This window comes from Etheostoma cragini, chromosome 18 (assembly GCF_013103735.1).
Source record: "Etheostoma cragini isolate CJK2018 chromosome 18, CSU_Ecrag_1.0, whole genome shotgun sequence".
Taxonomy (NCBI): domain Eukaryota; kingdom Metazoa; phylum Chordata; class Actinopteri; order Perciformes; family Percidae; genus Etheostoma; species Etheostoma cragini.
The window spans coordinates 12678054-12698599 of record NC_048424.1 but is presented as its reverse complement, the minus strand read 5'-3'; the positions used below and the strand labels follow the sequence as shown (position 1 = coordinate 12698599).

Genomic DNA, 20546 nt, shown 5'->3' with positions numbered 1-20546 from the left:
GATTTTTAAACTATTTATTTGTATGATACAGCTGCAAATAAGTATTTGAACACCTGTCTAACAGCTACAATTCTGACCCTCAAAGACCTGTTAGTCTGCCTTCAAAATGTCCACCTCCACTCCATTTTTTATCCTAAATTAGATGCACCTGTTTGAGGTTGTTAGCTGCATAATGTCACCTGTCCACCCCATACAATCAGTAAGACTCGAACTACTAACATGGCCAAGACCAAAGAGCTGTCCAAAGACACTAGAGACTAAATTGTACTCCTCCACAAGGCTGGAAAGGGCTACGTGGAAATTGCCAAGCAGCTTGGTGAAAAAAGGTCAATTTTTGGAGCAATCATTCGAAAATGGAAGAAGCTAAACATGACTGTCAATCTCCCTCGGACTGGGGCTCCATGCAAGATCTCACCTCGTTGGGTCTCAATGATCCTAAGAAAGGTGGGAAACCAGCCCAGAACTACCCGAGAGGAGCTGGTCAATGACCTGAAAAAAGCTGGGACCACCGTTTCCAAGGTTACTGTTGGTAATAGAATAAGACGTCATGGTTTGAAATCATGCATGGCATGGAAGGTTCCCTTGCTTAAACCAGCACATGTCAGAGCCCGTCTTAAGTTTGCCAAAGACCATTTGGATGATCCAGAGGAGTCATGGGAGAAAGACATGAGGTCAGATGAGACCAAAATAGAACTTTTTGGTCATAATTCCACTAACCGTGTTTGAAGGAAGAAGAATGATGAGTACCATCCCAAGAACACCATCCCTACTGTGAAGCATGGGGGTGGTAGCAACATGCTTTGGGTGTATTTTCTGTACATGGGACAGGGCGACTGCACTGTATTAAGGTGAGGATGACTGGGGCCATGGATTGCAAGATTTTGGGGAACAACCTCCTTCCCTCAGTTAGAGCATTGAAGATGGGTCGAGGCTGGGTCTTCCAACATGACAATGACTCGAAGCACACAGCCAGGATAACCAAGGAGTGGCTCTGTAAGAAGAATATCAAGGTTCTGGGGTGGCCTAGCCAGTCTCCAGACCTAAACCCAATAGAGAATCTTTGGAGGGAGCTTAAACTTTGTGTTTCTCGGCGACAGCCAAAATCCCTTCTGCAGTGTGTGCAAACTTGGTGAAAAACTACAGGAAACGTTTGACCTCTGGAATTGCAAACAAAGGCTACTGTACCAAATATTAACATTGATTTTCCTAGGTGTTCAAATACTTATTTGCAGCTGTATTATACAAATAAATAGTTACAAAATCATACACTGTGATTTATAAGTGGGAACACTTGCAAAATAGCAGGGTTTTCAAAGACTTATTTTCCTCACTGTATGTATCTATATATATGTGTATATATACAGCATGTATGTATGTACATATGTATGTATATATATATGTGTATATATACTTATATGTACATGTATGTATATATTTGTGTGTATATACTGCATGTATTTATATACTGTATGTGTGTATATATATATATATATATATATATATATATATATATATATATATAATGTGTGTGTGTGTGTGTCAGAGAGAGAAGCGCACAGTCTGCTGCAAGGTGTATATGCTCTTATCTGATCAGATTTCGACCTCAATCAGAAGTCTCATCTGCTACAGCATCGGTTGTTTGTGTTTGTGTGTGTGTGTGTGTGTGTGTGCGTGCGTGCATAGACAACTGTTCATGATTTTACTGTGGCATCCATGTGCATGTGAAGACACAAGCAGAAGTGTTTCTTTCTGTTTATACAGTCCAATTTTGTCCCTCACACTGTCTGATAATTGGTTATATCACACACTGCATTTGTGTGTGTGTGTGTGAGTGTGGGAGAGAGAGAATGCTAATGTGTTGGCCTGTTTATGCGGTTCAATCTCTGTCCAGTACAGTCACATTAAGGGTGTTTGTACCGAGATGGATGAGCAATGCCATCTGTTTGTAATAACCTGCAGTCCTGATAGCTTCAAAATATAACACACACACACACACACACACACACACATACACACATATACATACATACACGCACATACCCTCAATCTCCATTTAGATGTGTTGCAGTGTTTTGTTCACTCCTACCCCTCTACAAATATTCCCCTTCACTCACTGTTTATTGTAAGAGCAAATCAGGAAACTAATATAAACCTTTGAAAAGATGCAGGCACCATGTTACTCTTTTGGTGTACTGCCAGGTTGCCCCTTTGTATGTGTAACCATGCGCTGTTTATACTGTACATCCGTTGAATTCTGCAGCGGGATTAGCGATTTAGAAGCAAGAGATGTGGAACTGGGTTGAACATTAACACAATGCCACGCTGGTGTATGTCTATGAAGCAGAGAAAAAGTTTCAGACCTTTAATCAATGGCAGATGTTAAATCCCTAACTGGTAATTGGTATTGGAATGGCATATAATGAGTCGCTTACCAAAGCATCGTACTAATTGACATTCTGAGCTGCTGGTGGCATTACAGGAAAAGTCAGAGGATCACCAAAGTCGTTAGGTTATCGTCTGGCTAGCATGTCACTTTTACAGATTTTACAGTTGATTTACTAAATAGTTTTGCAGTAAATTAAGAGGTTTATCAAACTTTGAGAATGAGAGATGTCCTGTCACCATGTTTTTGATGGAATTCATGATTGAGCTATCATGCAAAACCAGAGACAACAACAGATGTGGAAAAGTAGTTTTCTAACATCTCCTCTCATATCGTCTCCACTTTTTAAACGTAAGCTCTGAAGACGCAGAGCAAAGCAATAATTACCACTACGAGTGCTAAACTGCCAGTCTTTGATGTGCCAGAGAGTGTGTAGAGCCAGTGTTAATCTCTGTTAGTCTGTGTAGAGGAACCCTGTTAAGGCCTGATAGCACACTCTGTAATGAAGGATTAGGGATTAAGACGGCGGTGTAGAGGTCAGCTCTCTTGGGGTCACACTGCGGTTGATCAAGGCCAATTTTTTAGGGCGCTTTGGGCACGGCTCCACCTAGACGGATCATTTACTTTCTTGTGGATTGTACGTAGAGGGTGTGTGAATATGTGGTGGAAAATGTTTTATTTTACTCTGAGCATGTGTGAACTGAGGGAACGTACTCCAACACTCGCAGCAGTTTCCAGCCTTGTGGTTCCTTTCCCGCGGGCATACCGTTGGTGATTGAATTGTAGGTAGATCCTATATAACCTTGCGCCTTGGTGTTCGTCATCCAATTTATTTATGCTCGTGATTAAATGACATTGAAAATAGATTTGATTCTCGCAGGGCAGTCACTCACCTCATTGACAACTAGCATCTCATAAATAACGACCAAAGGGTTCTTGTGGTCATAAGGAATTGATTAGTTGCCCTTAGAAAATGATTAGGTCTAGAGAGTACTATGTGGTATTGTAGTCACCAGGCCCAAGCATTGTTATATAGGCCCCTGGGGGTATACTGTATAGGGTCAATTTACAGTTAATTCAAAGAGCTCTGTGTGTGTGTGTGTGTGTGTTTTTGTGTGTGTGTGTGTTTGTGTGAGCCAATAATCAGATCTTGTATTATGAGTTTTTAAAGTGACATTTAAGATCCTAGTTGTGAGTTTTGAAAGGACTGTGCAGGCATGCTGTTGATTTATGTGTATGTGTGCATGCGTAGGCTGACTCTGGAGCAGAAGGAGCTGTGTCGGAGCCGACTGAAACTACTCTCTTACCTGGACCGACTGGAAACATACGAGGTAACAACCGTTACCCACCATGTGTTGGGTACTCTGGGAGATCGTTAATGAATCGTTATTACACAGCCTGAAGTCCTACTGAGAACATTTGTTGTAGTCAAAAAGGCTGCAATTAAAGATTATTTTTATAATCGACCCATTTCCCAAAATGTATCTTAATTAACTGTTTGTCTATGACAGTAGTTCCCAAAACTTTTCAGCTCAAGACCCAAAAGAGAAATTTCTTGTCTCCCCGGGACCCAAATTTACAAAAATACACCATGAATCATTGTAACACAAAAAGACGGAACAAACTATGAATTTAAATGTATATGAAGTGTATTTATTCCATTATAAAAGTAAACAAAAACAGAAAAGGTCCCTATTCTCCTTTCTGTGTCTCAACCCTTTCTCAACTCATTTTCTTATTCCCTCCTAGGATAAGAGAAGAGAGAGAGAGAGAAACCCCCCCCCCCCCACAGCATCTAAGCTGAACAGACCAGTGTAGAAAAAAAGAACGCTCATTCACATAAGATTGATATGCATTTTACTCAATTACCCAATAAAACGGGTCTGCGATCCATTTCGGGTCCCGACCCTAAGTTTGGGAAACATTGGTCTATGACATGTCAGCAAATAGTGAAAATGCTTAAAAAACTTAGAACTTAATTATCATATAAGACCATATGTGCTACAAAATATTCCCATTTGAGAAAAAGAAGATGGCACATTTTCGCTTAAAGAAATGAATCAAAAAACTAATCGACGATCAAAATTGCTTTTATTGCCAATAAAAGCAACGAGCTGCCTACCATCTGAATACAATGAAAAGGTCCAGTCCGGAGACAACACAGGGGTTGTAAACGTCAAAATTTCTTCACAGATGAATGGAGTTAAAGGTGTACTTATACTTCCTGCATGGTTTCAGCCCCATATGGTTTTTGTCTCAAATCGTAGACATCTCTCCTTGAGCCGCTAGCTTCCCGCCCCCTGAATACACTGTGACAAGGCCCGGTCTCTGGAAACAACACAGGGGTCAAAAAAACACTAGGGTCACAGGCTCTGCACCAAAATACAACAAACCACGTTTCAGCCAATCATTAATACTAAAAGTCCTACGTTATATCATAAGCATCAGGGCAGCATAGATGCAATAACTGTTAAACTGGAACTTTGACACTTGCAAGCACTTAACACTGGAACACTGGATCTCTGATGAATAATGTTAACACGCACGTCCTTTTCATACACAATAAATCACAGACGAACATTGCCATACTTTCTCCTGGGCAGGAGAGGAAAGATGACATTTTACCCTAGTACATATTCAACCCAGACAGAATGATGCCTCTCTCTTTATTCGGACATTGTCATGGTAACTGCAGCCCTCATCAGATCCTTTTGCCCCAATCCATTTTCTCTGGCTGTCTATGAATATGATATTAGGGTTTTTATCATCCCATCTTGGGCTGACTCTGTCTGCATAGAGCCCATTCAAAGGCTATCCATCAGACTTACTCTCACTCTCACACACACACACACACACACACACACACACACACACACACACACACACACACACACACACTGCACACACGCCCTTGCATAGAGGATGCTGTAGAGATTTTCTACTCCCAGACACACACAAGTCCCTCTAAGCCACTTACACACACTCGTAAATTCCTCAAATGGTTCCAACTAAAAAGACAAGACAGATGCATGCTAGAAAGTAAAAAATTATTTGTCTTTGTGCATCTATCTGCAGTCACGTCATTTACGCGTTCTTTTCCCTCTCATCTTTAGTTTGACTTTTTACCCAATCACATTATTTTCTCTGGAAAGATAACCCTCTACTCCGCAAATGTCTCTTTATGAACAACAGTTGTATTCTTCTGGTCCCCCTCTCTCTCTCTCTCTCTCTCTCTCTCTCGCTCTCTCTGTCTCTGGCTTTATAATCTCCAGGAGATACTTGGTGGGCCTCATGCAGCAGAGCAGAAATATGATGCAGAGTTCTTCAAGAAGTTCCGGAGTCAAAATATTGTTTTGTCAGCAAGAAACTACGCCAGGGTAACATCAGGCTCTTTTTTTCCCCAAGTGTCTTGCTAGTGATCTCACTTAATTTGGTTGTCTCATCTATCGGCATCTCCATTTGGCGCTAAAGAGATATACGCTCGCGTTTATTGCTAGGGGTAACTAATAAACTGGCAACTTTGTGTGTTTCTTTGTGTTTCCTAGAAAAGTAATTTTAGACCTATTTCTTCTCTAATATAAATATTTTGCATTCAAATTAGCAGCTTTGTGTGACTAAATATGTTGGGCTTTTTTCAATACAGTAATCCTAAAAGTTGATTTAATTAAAGGGTGTCAGTAGTTGGATCATGCATTTGTGTGCCTGCAGGAGAGTAACGTTCAGGCCCTGGACATCCTGTTCACGTACCATGGAGCCGAACTGCTCCAGCATCGGCTAGCTATCCTTTACAACTTCCCAGAAACCACTTCTCCACACGAGTACACCATCCTGCTGCCCGAAGCCCGGTGAGAATCACACAAAGGCACACAGTCTGTGTCGGTTTCTGTATGTGTTTGTGTGTGTCTGTTTCTGCAAGTGTTGTTTGGTCTCCCTCCCTCCCGGTAGTCCTCTGTGTTTTTTTGTTTTGAAATGTTTGTAATTGTTTGTTGATTATTTCTGATTATATTTGTTTAAAAAATGCACAAAAAATGAATAAATGAACACAGTCATGAGTTAAAGTTCTAGCTAAAACAAGAAATCATAAGTTTTCACTGAATGCTCATAGGAAATGTAAAGTGCTTTCTTCCCTTCTTTTTGTAATGAAGGGTGCAATTTTAGTGAGATTTTCCTTTGTAATTTGACTGAGGGAGAGGATTTATGTAGTTTAAATTCCAAAGAAATACAAATATTTCGTTCTTGTCTACTCAGATGTAGTAATATTGCAATTTATACTACACTATGGCACAAATAAGAATCCGATAAGATGTACTGATATGGATAAACATTTATACCGCTACCTTTTTTTTTTTCCAAAGTAACATTTGTAGTTGAAAATAACTTATTTTTCATGTAAAGGAATCCCCCAGTAAATACCATTTAAAAACAAACATTTAGAAATTTTACAAAAATTCACTTCACACAAACATAGCGCTGTAAAAATGCATGCATTACCTCAGGGACAGCTCACGGGCGCCTTCTCTGATGTCTGATTTACACCTCTCTGGAATGCAAAAGTCGCACGTCGCATTTCAAATAAAAATCACCTTAATCTGGAATCACACCTCTGTTGGAGCGCTCACTCTGAGGTCTTTCTCACTTTTTCTTTGTTCTCACTGTTTTACACCAGGGATCCTTCTTGCAGCTTAATGGCTTAATTTGCAAACATAGCAAAGGCAAAAAAAGAGAGACACCCGCAATTTGCATGCAAACAACATTTAACATTAAAAATGATGCAATACTTGCGGCAATAGTTGCCACTTGTCCGCCTGCACTTTGGTTGTTTCGTAGTTTTCATCTTTCAGTTCCTGCTGTGGAAATGAAGGAACGCTGAAGGGGAGGGAGTCGGGGAAGAGGATGTGTGACAAGGAGATGATGAAGGAGTTTTTTGGAGGGATAGAAGTCATTCCTCACCCCTTTATGGTTCACTAGTAGAGGTGACAGACTAGACTTACTTATGAGTGCAGCCAGCCATCCGTTTTACCTTTTTGTTTCCCCTAACTCGCTTCTCCTTTTTTCCTTTCCCACATTTTCAACTGTCCCTATATTCCTATAGTCCTATATATTTAACTGTTACACACACACACACACACACACACCCACACCTCTACACTGCTCCCTTTTATTAGCCATGTCTGAGTTTGTATGGAGGTCAGGTGGCTGTAGCTCTGCAGTGAGCATCCATCATGGCTCTGCCGCTGCGGGGCAGTTTCCTATTTTCCCAGCCTGTGAGCACCAACTGCTCCTCCCAACAGCGCGTCGCTCCTCCACTGCAGCAGACGGAGTCAGCTCACGCCATCTGTTTGGAGCTCACTCGCTGTATACTGAAGTCTTGCTTCACCGAAAGAGAGAACATATTTTCTTGTAATATTGATCAGATCTGCAAGGGGACCTCTAGATGTGCAGAAAAAAATAAGCTAGCTTTAAAGGGGTTGGCACTGTAGAAATAAAAAATACACCAAAACACCAGCTCCAAGTTTGCCTCGCATCTCCATATCCCTCCCTGACGCTCTCAGGCTGACGTGAAGTAGATTAGGGGAGCGGGCACGGAATAATTCATTCCTCCCATCGATATCCAAGCTCTCACACCAATATTTACTCTCCACCCTCTAACCTGGCTGTCTTTAATGAGGAAAGAGGACCAGGGAGTCGGGGAACTACAGAATAATGAGAGAGTATGAGGTACACTTTCCATGGGCATTTTAAAGGAAGGAAAGAGACTTCTCGGTCTCTGTCTTCTTGGCGTTAAAACTCCAATCTGAATGGATGAACCTGTGCTGGAGTGTTGGTAAAATATCTGCCTGCTTTTGTGCATTGACATAAATCAAATCTGCTATTCGGACACATCTTATGTATTTTGTGATTGGATAGAATTTATGGCGGTGTTAAAACTCTGCTGCAGCGTGTGTGCACTCGGCCTTTAACTGCACCAAAGCTATAGATGATTTGTAGCCCGAGCTATCTCCTTGAGTTTTACAGCCACAGTACATATTTTTCTGTCTAAAGACAAATAGATAACATGAAGAAATGCATTAATCCTAGAATGAGATATAAACGGCTTCTGTTCACCTCGGTGCCTCAGTATGTGTGCATGCATTCATTTACCTCCGCGAGTGCGTGTCTGAGTCTCGTCAGCACTGACACGCGAGGTTACGGAGTCATTCTTCACTTTGGTTTCTTTTTTGTCTGTTCCCTATTTATCTTCCTCAGAACTGTCACACTCAAGGAGACCAGAAAGAAGTAAAGCTTAGTACCAACATGGCGTTGAGCAAATAAAAATCCTGGCTATTTACAACCGAGGCACAACTCAGACTCTTTTGCAAAGTTCTTTGACTTGTTTATTGCTGTGTTTTTTAAATTTTTTCATTTTTTTTCATGGACTTTGCCTATTATGCGCTGTTGTTTCCTTTCCCCTCATGCTGCTACCTCTCACCAGTGTTTTCCTGTAGTTTATGACTGTGTATAGTTTGGAACAGTAAAAATGTATTTGGTGATTTATCAGGTGCCATTATAGGTGGGTGTGTAGATGTAGTGCGGATTGTTTTTTGACTTCTGGCTAGTCATTGGCCTTTGTTCTGTTATTTGCTCTTGAGCATGTTTTTTCCAACAAATGGACCCTCTCTCTAATTTAGTATCCCTTCCCCTCCTCTCTTCTTCTATGTCTTTTTCTGCCTCTTTCTGTCTTTCTATTACCCTCTCAGCATGAATGACGAAGGTGAGATGGAGTTGATTCCCTGGGACGAGCAGAGACACAGAGAGATGGACTGGTGTGAGGCAGAGGAGTGCAGGTAAACGACAAACACACCAACATCACCACATTGTACGCCAAACGCTATAATAAACCAATTCTTTAAACCGACTGATATCATAGTGAAAACTCTCCATACCCATGATAACAAAGTCTCGCGCAGTTTAGAGTTGTTAAAATTCATGCTCAACACAGGGCAGATGCTTGTTCTGGCATTATTATGTGAAACAAAACATGACATCCTATTATCTAAATGTGAAACAGCACCATAACAAACTAAGGCCAAATATTGTTTCACTGCCAATGTATGCCATTTGCTTGCTCCAGGAAGGAGGCCAGCTTCATTTACAATTTCATTTAGCAAGCTCTTTTTTATTACTCTTTGGTCGTATCAGCTGGCTATTGTCGTACGCATGGCCAGGGAATGCAGGGTGAAATGTTGAAACTGTAATTGTGTGTTGGCAGCAAGGTTTAATTAGGACGTCTTCTGTTTTATTTTCTGTCTTTCTTCTTGCTCTAACCCTATATCCTCCTCCTGATAAGGATGAGGTCGGGGATATTCTATTTTTTGTTATTCTCAACAAATCCCATGAGAAGACACTGTGTTACTCTGTCTCTCGGTACTCTCCGCCTTCCCTATACTGTCTGTGGCTTCCACGCCGAGCCCATCGGCTGCTACTGAACCCAAAACTCTTTAACTACGCATCATGAATATATCACTGTCATTTTAAAAATGCAACATGTATTTACAGCAGCAGGACAGTGAATGTCGGATCGACTCAAAATAAAATGGAGTGCCCCTTTATATTTTAATGAAGAAACATGTCGGCCAGTGCAACAGTGAGCCTCATTGATGTATCTCTTTTTTTTTTTTTTATAGATTTTGCACAAAAATGAAGCTCTATGGCACAGAGTAATTAACAATATCAGACAATACTTGTTAGCAGGACATATGTATTGTTGGATTTGCTTTTAATGGATGCATCTAACTCCACTCTCCCTCCATGTCTTCCTCAGAGCAATGCTGGACCAGAACTTGTTTGATGACGACAGTTTCCTGTACGAGGGTGCTCCAGAGCTGCTGAGGTTCCGCACAGCCACACCTGCCATCGAGCTGCTGACCGACTGGTACCAAAGCAGAGCTAAGGACATCGACTCCGGCTCCAGACAGGTGCCAACACTTATTGTCTTTGCAGGTTCTTGGTCGCGACTATAAAACAACAATAAGCAGTGAGTGCATCTCTGCAGAATCAAAGCACCAGACTGCTGATTGACACAAAGGCACTTTGCTCAAGAAATGTTTTGGCTTCCAACAGCTCCCACTTACTGTCAAGGTGGAACATTTTTCACACCGTGCTTTTTTCAAGTTGCTTCTACTTGGAATTACCAGCCGGTCAGCAGCAGTAAGAGACATCTGGCAATTGTTTAGATGGTTGCCTTTGCACACTTCTTTTACATGATTTGGGCAGAAACATGTTCGATTCAAACCGCAGAAGAGATGTTGCCGACCTCCATCAGTCAAGGTCCTTTTGATACTATCTGTGACAGTCCTCATCATATTTGCCATATGGACTTCCAATGAAGAGTAACCAAAGCTTCTGTCATCTGCTTTCTGTTGCTGCAATGGACAAATAGGACTTGATAGGACTTGTTTAGTGGAGTAATGGGATGTAACCACTGGTGCTGCCCACTCTCTCCGCCCACACTATCCACATGGCAGCTCTGTCCCCTCTTTACCTCCTTCACAGTGATTGATCAAGGTTGTCACATTGCTCTCTTTGTCTTTGTGAGAGCACTAACTAGGGTGCAGTCCCATCTTTCTCCATCATTTCCTCATTTCATCCCTTCCACTGGATGTAAGGAGGGTTGAGGAGAAGGGATTTTGGGGCCCATTGCTAATTTCTGAACTGGGCCATTGTGCTTTTCATCATCCACTCACAGTAGAGGATGAGCGAGTGAGCTTGTGTTAAGGAAGTCTTTGTTAATCTCTAGGAATCACACCAGCTCTCGCTTTCATTCTCTTCCTTGTTCCTTTTTAATTCAACCTCATCTCCTTTAGCTCTCTCACACGGGAGCCTCTAGGGAACGTACCACACTCTCACGTCTCTTTCTTTTTTACAATCACATAGACGCAACAGAGAGAGAGAGAGACATTGGAACAGCTCTGCTGCCATTTACTGAGCTTTTTTCTCCTTCCTTCCATCCTTACTTTCTCATCTCATTTGTTCTCTCTAGTTTGCATGCTCCTCCCATCCCTCATCTGGCCCTGTTTATGCTTGGGAGAGCGTTTTAATGGAGGAAAATGGGGTTTGATTAAAAGGAGCTACATTAGAGGAAGCTGGAGTGTTTTAAACCAGGCACAGAGCCGGAGAAAGCGAGGCGCTGAATGGGAAGATTGACAATATGACTCGGAGGGAGAGAGAGATGGGTTAGACAAAAGAGAATGGAGAAGGGAAGTGCACTCGAAAGAAAGAAAAAGTAGATACATGCTGAGCCAATGGGACCCTAGTTAGGTTAGAGTGTGTTACAAACACAGAAATAGGGGCGGGCAGGACTAACAGATGTTGAGGTAAAAAAGGGTAAGCAATCTCATGGAAAGAGCTGTCTGGGGGGACATAATAATCACAGGTTATAAGAGAGCAAAAGGGTATAAATAAATGATACTATAAAAAGGGTTATTTGAAACACTCTGGGTAACAAAATGACACAAAATGAGATGAAGGCAAAGGACCATACTTGGAGTTCAAATAGAGGCCAGTCACAGCGACCGTTACACAGTTCCTGCAAGAGGTGGGAAGAGCGAGAAGAGAAAAAAAAAAAAAAAAAAAACTAAGCAGAGCTGAGGAGAAAATGTGAAAATTATGTTTGAAAGAAAGGGTCGATACAGGACAGCGAGGAGAGACAAAGAAGGATCAAATTGAGTTGGAAAATTAAACTGAAGAGTCTGTGACATTTGCCGGGGTCGGGGAGGAGGGAGACTGTGAGACAGAGGACACAAGTTGTCTTACAAAGCCCAGAGAATGATGAGAGGAGGGCATTGAGACGAGGTTGTAATTAAAAAGTGTGAGATTTTAACATCTGAATTGTCTGTGGTTAGCTGGGGAATCTAACTCTGGAGAGCAGGGAAGGAGAGGGAGGTGGAGGGGACGGGGGGGATCCTTAGTCACAGTTACATCAATATACTACTCTCTTGTTGTATCTAATTGCTCAGGCTCTGACATAAGGTGATTTGGGTTCTCTCTGTGTGTGTGTGTGTGTGTGTGTGTGTATGTTTGTTTCACAAATAAAGGTGTTCAGTTATTTATTCAGCTGTAAATGCGTTGAGCTGAAGATGACAGTGTATCAGACCCTGCGTGTGTGTGCGTGCGTGTGTGTGCGTGTGTGTGTGTGTGTGTGTGTGTGTGTGTGTGTGTGTGTGTGTGTGTGTGTGTGTGTGTGTGTGTGTGTGTGTGTGTGTGTGTGTGTGTGTGTGTGTGTGTGTGTGTGTGTGTGTGTGTGTGTGTGTGTGTGTGTGTTGCTGCGCTAACCGCTGTGCCAAAGGGCTCTCCTTCTCTAAAAGGTGGAGAGAAAGCAATCATCACTACAGGGCCCAGCGGCATCTGCTATTGATTGGCTAGCACCCACAGGTGGCTGAGCATTGATTGGCAGGGCACGCCGCCAGCGTGTAGGTGGTCGGATATCGATTGGTTGCTCTTCTGGGTGGAATCTTATCGATCAGCCAGGCTTCCACCTCTGGAAGCCAAAATCATCTCTGTTTTATTGTCCGAAGACTAATGATAGGATATTAGTAATGACTGACTGGTATTTAGTTTTGAATTTGTTGAGATAGTGTTGTTTTTGTGCCTGTTTAGTGACCTCACTAACAGTTTGCATGGCACCTTGCTCTTAACAGACCTGCACCTGCTGCACATCTGGGTTAACTGGATTGTAACAAGACAGAAAGATACATGGCACAAGATACAAGAACATGTGTTTAGTTGTACAATCTAAGAGATTAAATATCAGAATACAACAATATTTCTTTTTACCTTATTTGCTCAATTAGATGTAATGACTTTGAAGTTTAATTTGAATATGATTATTTCGTCATCCTGCTGTACGGCTCTGAAGTACATCAAATTTAGAACATACATTCATAGCCCCCAGAGGATGAATCCAACTCACTTAGGCGATATGACGAGATGGACTCTTTTTTTTTTTAATTGAAAAGTCTTTGACAACTGCTGGATGGATTGCCATTGAATTTGGGACAGATGTTGATGGTGCCTGGTGGATGAAGGACTTTAGTGATGCTGACATGTAATCTGCAAGCAGGTCAAAGTTTCTATATATTCTCTGCAATATATTTACATCTGCAAGATGGATTGGCGAAACATTTTGTACGTGTACATGTACATGCCTTAGCAAGTCTCGACAACTGTTGATGGATCTTGTGTGCACATCTATGGTCTTTGTGAACTTCGCCTGACTTTCGTTTGTCTCGAGCCATCATTGCATCAAAATTTCATTTTTTCCCAATACATTGCTTTATCTGTAAAATAACAGTTTGGCTATCTTTGCAACAAGATGTAGAGGCCTCACACTGACTCTTTGGACTAGACTTTAGACTTAAATTTTTTGCTTTTTTCTACTCAGCATATGTTTGTGTCCATTTGTGTCCATCAGGTGGACTGCGCCCTATCACTCATACGTCTGGGGAAGGAGCGGGAGATCCCAGGGCTCGAGCTCTTGTGCGATGACTTGGTCACCATGGAAACACTTGTGTATGAGACATCATGTGAATTGAGTCTGACACTTAAAGATTTGCAGCAGCTAAGAGACATCGACAAGCTCCACCTGCTCATGAAAAATGTAAGTGATTTACATTTTTTTACTGGAGCTTTTTTTCTCAAAAAATGCTTTGAAATCAGTTGTTGGTTTAAAAAGGTGTATTATTTTGGGAAAGAATAAGTTGTGTTATTTTATCATTAAAGCATGTAAACATGTTATAGTGGAAATACAAAGTATAAACCTGTAAATGAGCATGGTTTGGGACCTTCAACAGAACTTTTATAAGAACGTTAGAGATGAATACATTTTTTTTTTTTTTTTACAATGCAGTATCTGCTGACAAAAATATTGCATACACTTTCCACCATGTTAAATGTGCATTTTCCAGCATGCTGCGTTGTCTAGTTCACAGTGCGTCTGGTTTTCATCGTCCGCAACACTAAGAAAGCCTGACTTCCATTTGCTTGCAATTATATTTGGTGTTAAAGTTCCATTGTGCGGTGACTTTAATCCTTTATTTTAGCTTAAAATATGATGTATGTTAATTGGACTTTGAATAGGCAACAAAGCAAATAAAAGTATTGGCGTAATTTGAAAGAATCTCACTGTAATCCATTCTTTCTGCACTGAAATCTCTGTCATTTGACAATGCAAACTTTCCGTCCAACCGCAGTGAGAGAGCTGTGAAAGGTAGTCTGTTGCAGGTACTACAGTTACAAGTCCCCTTGGAGTACATAATATGAGCTGTCCTCTAAATTGTAGTTAATAACTGCCAGCTTAAGCCTGTGAGGACCACTGCCAGTAGGATCTGCCATATAGGCAGGCAGCCAGCAAATGTTGTTGACTGCACTAACACATGCTGTTTGACTGGTACTCCCTTTTGGGCTGTGTGTGTGTATGCGTGTGTGTGCATGTGTGTGTGTGTGCGTGCATGCGTGAGTGTGACTGTGTGAATGTTTACCAACCGGCCTTGATTTAATGTCCCTCTTTGCATGCATCTGATGTCTGTCTTTATCAGAGACATAGCACAGCAAAGTAAAATGTTTGCGTGCGGGTTGGTGTGCAAGTTTGCATTAAGCATCTGAATATTTTTCCTAATCTCGATTTTCCTGGGGATGCTCCGTTATCTGTTTATTTCCCTGAGTCAGAGCTGTTGCAAGGTGGGTGTGATGCCGTGCACAGACTTGACATGCATCCACTCAAATCCCAGCACACAACCCACATGAGATGAGAAGTGGTTCTCAAACAGTTTACCTGGATAAATAAAGGTTAAATAAATAAATAAAAACATGCTGTAGCGACTAAAGTTCTAGTTCAGGTTTAATTGTACGTCACAATTTCATGTTAGTGCAGTCTTAAGTGCTTTGCACTTTTCTAAAAAAATAAATCTCTATATGTGAACAAAAAGGAATGTATTTCCTCTGCAGCAGCAATACATAACATTAACTAGATTAACATTTCTGGCTAATTGGACCCATGACAGAAGGCCTGCTAATATTTGCTGACATGAATAGGACAAGTATAGGACAAGTATAAATGTGCTAGCTTGCTAATTTCATTCTTAATAAACCCAAATTTTATTTCAAATTAATTATTCAATTTAAAAACAAACAAGATAATGCTTGCTTTGCTCAAAGGGAGCCTCTGCTGTTATAAACACTACTTTAAAAAGAAGTAATTTCCAGCCAATGTCTACTATTTCAGTTAATAAATCACCTGACAATTTTGAAAATTAATGTTGCACAAAAAAGTACAGTGATAACTCAGTGGCCAAGGTAGCCCTGACCTTAGATATGTCACAATACAGAGCAGACAGTAACTGTTCAAAGAGAATTAAACCAGTATTTGAATATGTGTTTATGAATTTTGGGTGAGAAATGATCAATATTCATCAGTATTTGGGAATTAGAGAAATAGTTAGGACCATGGGACAGTAGTTTACAGGCTGCAGCCACCTGTTCCTATCCATTTTAACATGCTGCATGAACTTCGTCTTAAAGTAGATGTTTTTCTATTACCAGTCCAGCACCGAGCGCTACGTGAAAGACACCTTCCAGTGGATGGTGCCGTTCTTGCACCGATGTGAGGGGCAGAAAGAGGGCGCCGCTAAATCTCTGCTCAGAGAATACTTGGTCAGCCTGGCCCAGCGAGACCTCACCCTGCCCCTCATCCACTTTCAGCACTCCAAACCTGACGTAAGTATCCGGACACTCGCACAAACGCAAGTGGTGGGGGCGTCACACTTGGGAACATACACACTCACGCTCACGCACACGCACACACACACACACACACACACACACACACACACACACACACACACACACACACACTGCATCTCCGGCTGTTTGTGCCATGTCAGGGCCAGTGTCGTACCCCTGGGCTGTACATGTTATATTTATGACCCCATAAGGGCACAGCCAAGGACACGTCTCCTGGCTATTAGAAAACATGTGCAGCGCGCAAACACAAGCACTCAAAGGGAAGAATATGTTCAAAGTGATACAAGGCCTCAGCGTGTAAGTGCAAAAAGACGATAAGGTCAGTCACGCCTTGATACATCCTCTCCTGTCCCCTCTCTCTCTCTCTCTCTTTCTCTCTCTCTCTCTCTCTCTCTCTCTCTCTCTCTCTCTCTCTCTCTCTCTCTCTCTCTCTCTCTCTCTCTCTCTCTCTCTCTCTCTCTCTCTCTCTCTCTCTCTCTCTCTAGTGCCAGCAAAAGATCATCAGGGACCCAGACCAGCTGATGGTGGTCGCTCTGGAGTGCATTTACAGTTGTGAGAGAGATGACCAGCTCAGCCTCTGTTATGACATCCTGGAGTGTCTGCCGCAGAGAGGCTACGGGTGAGACACACACACACACACACGCGCACGCACACCCACACACACACACACACACACACACACACACACAAACAAATACATGGAGCCATACATGTTTACACACATTCACACAACCTCAAACAGATTTATTAAATGCAAACCATCATATAAAGATGATAAAGCAGTCCACCATTGCCTCATACACAAGAATACATTGGTGCCACCCCTCCCACCTTTCTCCTTTCCTTCCACCTTTCCGCCTCTCTCCTAGGACCCATTAATAAACCTAAGTACCACCTCTGTTTCTGCCTGCCCCTTTGGCACCTTTTCTTTTCCTTCTCCTCCTCCTTCCCTCTCTCTTTCATGCTTAACTCTGACACCAAGGAGCCATCAGTTAGCCCAGCTACAGTATATACAGTATTTCCTACCTCCTGCTATTGCTATTGCTATGCCACTCTTTCCCCCTACTTTTTCTGTAAAACATTTTATTTCATATGGCAAGAGGGCCTGTCTCCCGCGAGGCTGTGTGGGTATGCAGTGTGTTTGAAGGAGAGTAAGAGTGATACAGTAATAAAATACAGTAGAGAGGTAAAAAGAAAGAGTACAAAAGAGCAAAATTGTTGATGAAATGGACCTGTAGAGCTTCTGAGTACTTTCAGTTAATTAAAATGACTCATTCTTAGATGGATTATCCTTCCTCTGTGCAATTTTTTTCTTTTCAAATGTTTTGCTGACAGTTGGCTGCAATAAGGCAACCATACTTTTAAAAAATGGCATCTTGTGCACTTTTTGCTCACATAGCTCGCTTTGGCTGCGCTGTGGTGGTTTGTGCTGCCATTTTCTGCCTTTCCACCACACACTCACAGCAGGGGATAACTGCAATGACACAAGATATTGTTGTACGGCTTGGGAGCAGGGCCACTCTCAACCACAGTTGCTGTTGTACAGTGTAGAGTCTGTGGCTTGAACTTTTGATCCTCTCATATGTTTCCTTGCCATACTGATTGTGTTTTTTTTGCTGTGTTAAGGTAAAGCTAATTTTAGGGTCAGTTTAAAAACAACTAGGCCTACAAGAAAATGTTCAGCTGGTACTTAACAGCATCTTTTGATCTGTTGGTTATTACCTATCTAGCTAGTTATCACTGATGGGGAGCTAAACATCACCTCACACAACCATTAGCAGCACCACTAATAATCTTTATCTCTATCTGTAAAGTTTAAGTTGGTAATTTGGGATGTTTTTTTGGACAAATCAGCATTGGTAATATGTTTAGTACTGCTGTTACCTTTGAGTTTAGTCAGCTAGCTAGCGAGGGAATTACCCTCAGTCAGCTGATGCTTGTTGATGTTATGCATATTGGTTTTATTTGTTCGTGGGCATTGCAGAATAAGTGAATCGCATGTTGTTGTTTTTTGTACTGACAGCATTGACATTTTTTTGAAATCTCAGCAGCATAATGTCCTTCCAAAAACAATGTCCCGGTCACTCTAAATAATCCACATATCTCGCTGTGAACAGTTTTAATTTGAACTACTTTCTGCCAAAAAAATAATCCCTGTACAACTGGTAGTTACTGACCCATCCTGGTCTGCTCCATGCTCTTTGGAAGTGTTCAAATAGACAAAGAGAGTCTAGCTGACACATTTGGAAGAGGAGGATGACATAGGAGCAGAGGTGGACACGCGGTCAAATGTTTTCAGGATCTGACCCGATTTATGAAAGGAAGTGCAATTTCTCTCACTGAACACATTTATAGACTCAGATGTGACAGTCTCACTTGCCGTTTCACATCTTGTGATATATTTCTCTGTCCACCAAAACAAGAACCAAGACCAGAGCATTCATTGCTATTAAGATGTATTCTCTTAATAGTCGTTAAAAACTGTAGTTAAACAATTGAGCTTATTAACTACTCAAAATAGGATCTTACTGTACAAATATCTGAGTGTGTATATAACATACAGTACATGCTTTATTCTAAATCAGCACATTTCATACTAAGCATTTCACTTTGCCAGGCAGGCTTCCTCTCTGCAGTGTTTGGATTAGCAATGCTGCAAGGCCTTCAGCTTCTCATTTCTCTCAGCAGTGATTTCTCTTACTTATAATCTGCAAAATTGCAGTGCCAGAGTATGATATTACAGATTTGCGAGCTAGTAGAGAAAACATGACTTAGTAGTTTCAACCCATTTTGGGGGGTTTGTTGGTGAGACAGCTTAACAAGGTCTAAGTCTGCTCTGAATATTGTGATGTGCATTCACCCTAAGAGAGTGGGAAATGGGAAATGGGCAGGGGATTAGATGGTGGTGTGGGTAGGGAAGGAAATAGAACAACGGGAGAAAAGGGATATTAAAAAAGGAAGAGCGGGAGCTGGAGCTGCAGAGACGGTCAGAGTGGAAGAAGAGAAATGCATCAAGAGGTCAAGATTTTGTGTGAGTGAAAACGAAGAAAAGTGTGCTCACAAAAAAAGACAAACACACACACTCGCTCACTCTCTGACGCACACACAGAAGGTTGTTTCATCAGGGTCAGTACTCTAGTGGGGGACAGGCCAGCCTGACCCAGAATCCTTTGCCTCAAGGCAAAGCATCATGGGGTTTTATTTTTAGTGGGGAATCGGTACAACCTCACAGTTGTAGGCCAGGCACACACCCACACATAAAATACACCGTGTACACTCTACTAGCATGAATACCTACACAGTATGTACTTATACACACTACACACACTTTAAAATGCAAAAGACAATTCTACATAATGTTTTACTTTTTACTCCTTTTTGATGACATGGACGTAAAATAACCATTGATTTTGTTTGTCTTTGTATCATCCCACAGATCAGACACAGACATCACCGCATCCCTCCACGATCAGGTGGACAAACTTGAGAAGCATCTCAGGTACAGTACGTCTACACACTCACATCTTTCAGCCGTCATCCCTCTCTTTGTCCTCCAGTTTCTCCTTTCCACCTAGTTCAGCTGGGCGTGCATACAGTATTAGCTATTACTGAGGAAGAGCCCATCAGTGTGGTGATTAGTGCTTCAATGCTCGGGAAATGTTCACTTTGAAGCAATGCTTATTACTTCCCTCCCCCATTACGGGCCTGATGGAAAACCCGGGAGAAGGAGAGGAGACATGGATGTGCAGTCAACACACACGCACGCTTGATATCAAAGGACCTCTGTCTGTCTCATGGTATTCAAACAGCCTCAGGCCTTTTCTCGGTTACAGGTTAAAATCACTTACGTGTCGCACTGTCTCCCTCTCCATCTGCCTCTCTTATTCCCTCTCTTTCTCCTCCACCCGCCTCTCCTCAGGGTGAACTTTCAAACACAGAGAAGTGATGAGGAGGAAGGAAGGAGGATAAGGATGAAGGCAGGGGGAGGGCAGGCGCCTGAAGGGAATACAAATGTAGATGATGAGGAGGAGGAGGAAGAGGCAACAGGAAAGCGTGCGTTGGCCTTTGCAGACAAATATCCACACATGTTTACACACAGGCACACACAAGCGTGCACAACTGCACCCCGGGGAGCTTGGGAAGTGTGTTTATGTATATATTGAGTTGAAGCATTGTGACACACACACACACACACACACACAAACACACACACACACACTCACTCTTACTCAGATGAATCAGGTAGTAAATGCGAAGTGTCTGCTCTCCAAGTGCCTTCAGAATAAAAGCTGTTTTCAGCTGCTGCCACTTTCTGGCACATTAATATGTGCACATGGAGCATGCAGACACTACCACACATACATTCACACTTGAGCAAATCCCCCCC

The 20546-nt window shown here is 42.0% G+C and overlaps 1 protein-coding gene across 2 annotated transcripts in view; it reads left to right on the top strand.

Moving 5' to 3' along the window:
* The window catches only part of nbas (NBAS subunit of NRZ tethering complex), a 158935-nt gene that overhangs the window by 28056 nt on the left and 110333 nt on the right, over positions 1 to 20546 (top strand). Inside the window, exons 19-28 of one of the 2 annotated variants that reach the window (XM_034899543.1) lie at positions 3636 to 3714; positions 5656 to 5760; positions 6092 to 6228; positions 9121 to 9207; positions 10185 to 10338; positions 13833 to 14018; positions 15086 to 15097; positions 15959 to 16132; positions 16645 to 16778; positions 19596 to 19658. In XM_034899543.1, coding sequence (XP_034755434.1) covers positions 3636 to 3714; positions 5656 to 5760; positions 6092 to 6228; positions 9121 to 9207; positions 10185 to 10338; positions 13833 to 14018; positions 15086 to 15097; positions 15959 to 16132; positions 16645 to 16778; positions 19596 to 19658 — 1131 coding nt within the window. The remainder of the gene's footprint in view (positions 1 to 3635; positions 3715 to 5655; positions 5761 to 6091; positions 6229 to 9120; positions 9208 to 10184; positions 10339 to 13832; positions 14019 to 15085; positions 15098 to 15958; positions 16133 to 16644; positions 16779 to 19595; positions 19659 to 20546) is intronic. The other variant, XM_034899544.1, reaches the window with a different exon arrangement.